The 6,568-nt window shown below is 40.5% G+C and overlaps 1 protein-coding gene and 1 long non-coding RNA gene across 3 annotated transcripts in view; one reads left to right on the top strand and one right to left on the bottom strand.

The window, feature by feature from the left end:
• The window catches only part of LOC116707140 (RAS guanyl-releasing protein 2), a 46,741-nt gene that overhangs the window by 22,054 nt on the left and 18,119 nt on the right, over positions 1-6,568 (bottom strand). For both annotated transcript variants that reach the window (XM_032544357.1, XM_032544355.1), the window contains exons 8-9: positions 3,670-3,786; positions 2,950-3,231 (exon numbers count right to left, since the gene is read on the bottom strand). In XM_032544357.1, the coding sequence (XP_032400248.1) occupies positions 2,950-3,231; positions 3,670-3,786 (399 nt within the window). The remainder of the gene's footprint in view (positions 1-2,949; positions 3,232-3,669; positions 3,787-6,568) is intronic.
• LOC116707142 (uncharacterized) overlaps positions 1-6,568 on the top strand; it is a 10,262-nt gene that overhangs the window by 2,428 nt on the left and 1,266 nt on the right. Inside the window, exon 2 of the long non-coding RNA XR_004336409.1 lies at positions 3,870-3,873. This is a non-coding gene — a long non-coding RNA (uncharacterized LOC116707142). The remainder of the gene's footprint in view (positions 1-3,869; positions 3,874-6,568) is intronic.

Genomic DNA, 6,568 nt, shown 5'->3' on the forward strand with positions numbered 1-6,568 from the left:
CTGCCCCCGCGACCCGATACCGGATAAGCGGATAAAGATGGATGGAATTAGGTAAATGTAACGGATATTCATAATATAAAATAGTTTCACAATAAAGCTTTAATTGTCAAATTAGCCTTTTTATACATTTCCTCAAAAGCAACAGTTTTGTACATTTTTTTTTTTTTTATTTAACCTTTATTTAACCAGGAAGTCCCTTGAGATTGAAATCTCTTTTTCGAGGGAGACCTGGCCAAGACGGCACACCAGTTACAATTTAAACAAATACAGCACAGACAAAATCTCACATAGAGGAAAGGACAGGTCACATAGGGCAGTTACATTTTTGAATTACATGACATTTTAACATGGCCTTAAACTCATTCAATGGGACTAGATTATTTAAATGGATCAAGTTTTGCAAATTATTCCAAGACCAAGGAGCGGAGTAAGAGAAGGCTTTCTTCCCCAGCTCAGTAAAAACCCTTGGAACCTGGTAAGAGCGCCACCTGGTGGAACGGAGATGAAAATGGCTGGAATTTAGCTTGAGGAGATTACATAAATATGCCGGCAGTTTACCCAACATGGCCTTGTATAGAAAAATATAAAAATGAAGTTGTCTACGTAGACTTAGTGACGGCCAGCCTACCAGTTCATACAGCGTACAATGATGAGTACGTGCATAAGAGTTAGTTAAGAAGCGCAAAGCACTATGGTACACAGAGTCTAACAGGTGGAGAGTACTAGAGGCAGCATGCATGTAGACAACATCACCATAGTCCAAAACACTTAAAAAAGTAGCCTGAACAAGTGTTTTTCTGGCTGACATGTTAAAACAAGTTTTATTTCTAAAATAAAACCCCAGCCTTAGTTTCAGCTTTTTTACAAGTTTTTCAACATGAACTTTAAAAGAAAGTTTGTTGTCCAGCCAAAAACCTAAATACTTATATGATGAAACATTTTCAATTAAGTCTCCGCTTAATGTGTTAATAGTTATATTATCTGGGGATTGGGAACGAGCCCTTGAAAACGTCATAAATTTGGTTTTCTTAGTATTTAGCACTAACTTAAGGCCATGTAGAGAAACTTGAAGCTGTTGAAAGGCCAACTGAAGGTCATGCATGGCTTGATTCAGTGAAGAGGCAACTGAATATATCACAGTATCATCGGCATAAAGGTGCAGTTTAGCAGTTTGCACGTCTTTTCCAATGTTATTTATGAATATAGAAAATAAAATGGGGGCTAAAATCGAACCTTGAGGAACACCCATAGAAATTTCTAAAAAGTCTGATTTAAGACCATCTATAGAAACACATTGCGTTCGCTCTGTAAGATAGTTTTTGAACCAAGTAATAGCTGTGTTTCCTATGCCAATGTTAATTAATCTATCTAGTAATAGCTTATGGTCAACTGAGTCAAATGCTTTGGACAGATCCACAAATAATGCAGCGCAGTGTTGCTTCTGGTCCAAGGCATTTATGATGTCATTTAATAGTAGCAAAGTTGCTGTAACAGTGCTGTGTCCAGCTCTAAAACCTGACTGGACATCAGTAGAATGTGTGCTCTGCCAAGTAGTCTTTAATTGACAGTTACTTGAGCTTCCAAATTTTTGCAAGATAGAGAGTTTGAAATTGGCTATATTGTGAAGATCTGAAGGTCGCCACCCTTTAACAAAGGAAGCACATAGGCTGCTTTCATATTTAGAATGAATTTGTCTGCAGATACAATTAAAAATGTAGCTATAGGCTTAGCTATAAATTCAGCTGAACTTTAATAAGAAGGTCTAGGTGTCTGTCCTGCTGATTTTTTGGGTCAATAGCTTTAAGAGCAATACACCACATTTTAAAAATGGGTCTAAAAACAAAGGTTTCGGTGGTGTTTCAGAGCTGGAGTCGGAGCAATGATAACTTGATTTGGACTCATTTAAGATAAAGCAGCTGATACAAAGTGATTGTTAAATGTCCATTATGTCAATTTTGTTTAATTTCAACTGAACTACAAAAATATGTTGTGGGAGACCTGCAGACGAAGAAGTGAATCAGACAGAGAATTAATTTGCTTCCAGAATTTAGCGGGTTATGGTTTCAGATACATTTTTTAGATAGTAACTGATTTAGCTTTTCTGGTCATGCTTGTGCATTTATTTCTTAAAGTTCTGAAAGCAGTCCAGTCAGCAGTAGAATTTGTGGCTTACATGCAAGGTTTTCACCCGACAGCAACAATATTATCTCCGACCTTTGTCTGTACACAGATTTTGTCCCAGCTGGCTACTGTGTAGTCTGTCTGACCAGGAGCCAATCAATCCACAGCAGAACAAATTATGGTTATCAAACAGATTGCCTGTTACGCTGCATGGACTCAAAGTTTTTCCACCTACTTCACTGCTGTGTGGCTGGTTAACAAGTGCTTTCAAATTATGCACTTCGTGATGAGTAACAAACTCACAGCACCTAAATCAGCACCTGATTTTACCCAGTGCAAGCTGTTCTTCACAGGTACATCTTTAATCCAAGCCAGACGTCTTGGATGTGGCACATGCATAGAGCTGTAACAAGTCCAAATTTTGCTGTACAATTAATTGTCTCAGAAATAATCGCAACTAACAATGTAAGTGTCTCTTTCAGTCAAATCTTTAAAAAAAATTCCATTACTTTTTTAAACACATTAAAGTTTTGAATGAATTTCAGGATACATCTTTTGGTTACATCACTGTTATGTGAGGATTAGGGCCATATGTGGAATTCTTTTTATTTGAGTTCTGAGTTTAATCTCATCACTTATAAATTTGGCATATTTAAACAAATCAACAATTGCCATTCATAGGCCTTACAACCTTAGCTAACGTTGCTAATTACTTGCGGTTAAACAAAGAAACTGTGATGATATAAAAAAAAAAAACGAAAATTAAACAATTACGTAATAATTGTTACAGGCCTACACACGCACATTCTGGCTGCTCTTTGCACTCACCGTGAGCAGGTTGAGCAGGTCTGTATTGGCGTCGACGTGAGGCGGCATGGTCTGGATCAGCGCCAGCTCCTGGAGGATGGCATACAGCTGTTGGGTTTTAGCCAGGTTGACCCGTGTTTTCTCTTTGTCGGCCCAGTCTGGCAGCGCCACGTGCACGGCTATCAGATCTTTCAGGTGCACGCCGAGGATGGGGAATCGGAAGCCCGAGCACTCAGAGAAGCGCTTGCGGTACTGACTGTAGTTGCCACATGAAGTCACCAGTTCAATAAGGTTGTTAAATACCTGAGTGAGCACAGAAGGACAACACAAATTTATGGGTGGACAAAATGGAAAGGGGATGAGACGAAAGTTGGCAGGAAACAGAAAGCCTCTCTCAAGAAAAAATGGTTTGGAAGAATCAAGTACATTCTGTCAAACTTTGCTCCAGATGGACTTACATAACTGACAAGATTGTATCTCCCCCAACAGTTGCATTCAACTTCCCGTTTATATAGCTCAAATTCATACTTCTAAAAAGCCAATGTGTAGGAAGCTTGGCAGCTCCCTCAGAAGGGAGATGTGGATTACTGAATCAAGATTTAATTTCACTTGTTAGCTTAGTGCATCAGCACGCAGTGAACATTAAATTTATGTGCTCAGTGTCAGGCTGTGGATGCCAAAAAAGAGATCAGTGATGGTTTGGGGGGTTTGGGATGGTGGGAGCGGTAGCAGCTACTGCACCTTGTTGGTCTCGGCGCTGATGTGGCTCTGCGTGTCTTTGAGGCGAGAGATGGAGCTGTTGCTGAGGCCGCCCACCACAGCCATCAGCGTGTTGAAGTTCTGCAACTGCAGCAGCTTCTGTGGACAAGAAGGAGGCAAATATTAGGAGCAAGGGCGTAGGTTTTGTTTCAACATTGGGACACACACACACATTATAACAGGGGGGTCTGGGGGTCTTCCCAAAATGTCTTGAGCATCAAAAACTTTATTTTCTGGCTGAAATGGTAAGAAAACATATAATTAGGCTACCGGTAAAAAGTGCTGGTTATTGATTTTTCAATATTGGCATTCGAATATTTGCTTTTTTTTGTTTTTCCTTCATTACTGTAACAAAGTAGAACACGCTGTAACCAACGACAGCTTAAGATATATAAACATCAACGGTTATTTTTACATCTTTTGAGAGGAACAAATCTAACTCTTCTAAATATTGGGAGGGGGAAGACATATCCCCGGCATCACCCCTGAAATATATGCCTATGTTTAGGAATGGGGGTGAAAGAGAAGCCACTGCCAAAAAGGATTTTGAGGTGAGCGAAAGACAGAAGTTCAGGTTTAAAAAAAACATCTACAGCATCAGGAGTCACATAGATGCAAGAAAGAAAATATAACCAAAATATAAAGCCAGAGGCAAGTATTCAGCAGCTCACATCTGCACACAACCTAAAGTGAGTTTACCAAGTTATTACCGAATGCTTTAACCTGTCGAACTTAAGCTAACGTTTTGTGAATGGCACTAAGCAGGGCTCCCCCTGCCCTTCAGCCTGCGTGGCATCTCACAAAAAATCAATGGGGTCGCAGCTGTGTGGGAGGGCTGCCAGATTCGATCATTTGATTCAGCTCAAACACCCTTTGGAATCAACTGGCAAAGCAGTGTGGAGGGCAGCCCGGCTTCAGCAGAGTACGTTTTGCATGTAGCAGCCCGTCAGCAAAGCCTGAAAAAGGTTTCATTGTCAACATGCCAGGGCTTTTCACTGGGTGTAAAACAATTGCTGTGTATGTGGGAGATGGATTCATCCAATTGTTATTGTACATCATATTGTTGATGATTATCAAAGCCAGAAGGCACAGACACGTACACACAGAACAGATTGTGAAATGGAGCTTTTCAATGAGAATGATGTTGTTTTTTTTGCATTTTAAATTATAACCCAAGTCTGTGCAGTCCCTCCCAACAGGAAGCTGAAATGAGACACGATTGGCACACCCTGAGGGAAGCTTTGGGAAATGTCAAGTATGTCGAGGCTACCTTCTGTGCAGCCTCTAAATACATTTAAAATCAGCTTGAACATAATTTTTGTCCCTGCATGTGCTCGCACTGGGCTATGTTTCTAAATACCAAAATTTGAGGCATTTCAAATTGGCAAAGAATTGACAAGGGGATTTCCATCCAGCATTGTCTGTCTCTAATGTATCTGCCCAAATGACCTTTGGGAACTACATTTAAAGAGCGAAACTACTGATTATCATTATGTGGACACACTGTCCACTGTTTAAACAGCCAGTAGAGTATATGAAAAGTTACAAATATGAACATGCATGGACAGATTTGACTCTCATCATTTTTTAAACACTGCCTTTTTGTAACAAGACTCTGCTCTGTGAGGCTGTCCTCAGGCACAGCAGTGCTTTCAGCTAAATGCTAAAGTCAGCATGCTAAAGTGCTCCCAATGACAATGCTACCAAGCTGATCTTCACATCTTATTTTAGAATGTTTGCATGCTAACATATGCTAATTAGCACTATAGCTAGAACTATTTTACTTAACATAATCTGAAAGATGCATAAAGACAGAGATGAAAAGGAGATCAGAGGAGTGATTCCCAGTTATTTATCTACACATCAGTGTTGGAGTGCTTGTGTAATAAGACAGAGAGAGATGTTAAAACCTGCTGAGTCACCCTTAAATAAATGATGAGAGACAGAAGCTAGTTTTGCAGGTGAAGAGAAGGGTAGGGTAGTAAATGGGTATCAATCCAGGCTCAGACTGTCAAATGAAGATGCATTCACATTTCACTGCAGGCTATTAGGATGAAAATGACTTTCCTCCGGCCAACTGAAGCTCCCTCGCATGGCGGAGATGAGTGAATTGACACATAGAGGGAGTTCCCAGCCCATCTGGCAGACCAGATGATAACATCAAAGTGAAATGATGTCAATTACAGTGAAGCCCAGGACGACATTTAAAGGGATGTCTCTGTAGTGAAAGGACGGCAGTGTCCAGACATATAGGGAGAGAACCATATAAGGCAACAAGCTGGAAACTTTGTTTAGGAATTGGTAGGGAGGACCAGACCAAACTAAGATTGACCTGTAGATGGCTGTAGATGATTCCAGTTCATGAGCATAAAAATGAAGAGATACATATATAGATGGACAGATACAACTTTCACTTTAACTTTCATTTAGGCTTGAACACATGGGGGAACCTTTGCCACCGGCAATAGTTTAGTTTATCAGGCCAGTGTGCAACTGTGCAACTGTCACCCAAAGAGGAATGAGTGAGCCCTTAGTAAAGAGAAGGATGGACTTCTTAGTGACGGCTGTACTGAAAGTGGTTCCTAGCCTTAGTAGCATCATCAAAAGATAAATCCTGACTCTTCCTCTGAGAGTGAAATCTTTGGTGTTTACTAGGACTAATGCAATAATAATGAGTGAATGCAAACTCCTTTAACAGTTCTTTTTGATTGCTTAAAGGTGCCATAGATAGGATGGTGAAGATCCAGCCAAAAAAATGTGAACATTGACAACTTCTCAGTCCTTACCCCCTTTCCGCAAAAGCCCAAAATGGTCTTCTATGCACCTCCTCCCACAAGGGAGAGCTGTGTATGACAGAGCGGGGGGGGGGGGTTACCTGCAG

This window comes from Etheostoma spectabile, chromosome 19 (assembly GCF_008692095.1).
Source record: "Etheostoma spectabile isolate EspeVRDwgs_2016 chromosome 19, UIUC_Espe_1.0, whole genome shotgun sequence".
Lineage (NCBI taxonomy): Eukaryota > Metazoa > Chordata > Actinopteri > Perciformes > Percidae > Etheostoma > Etheostoma spectabile.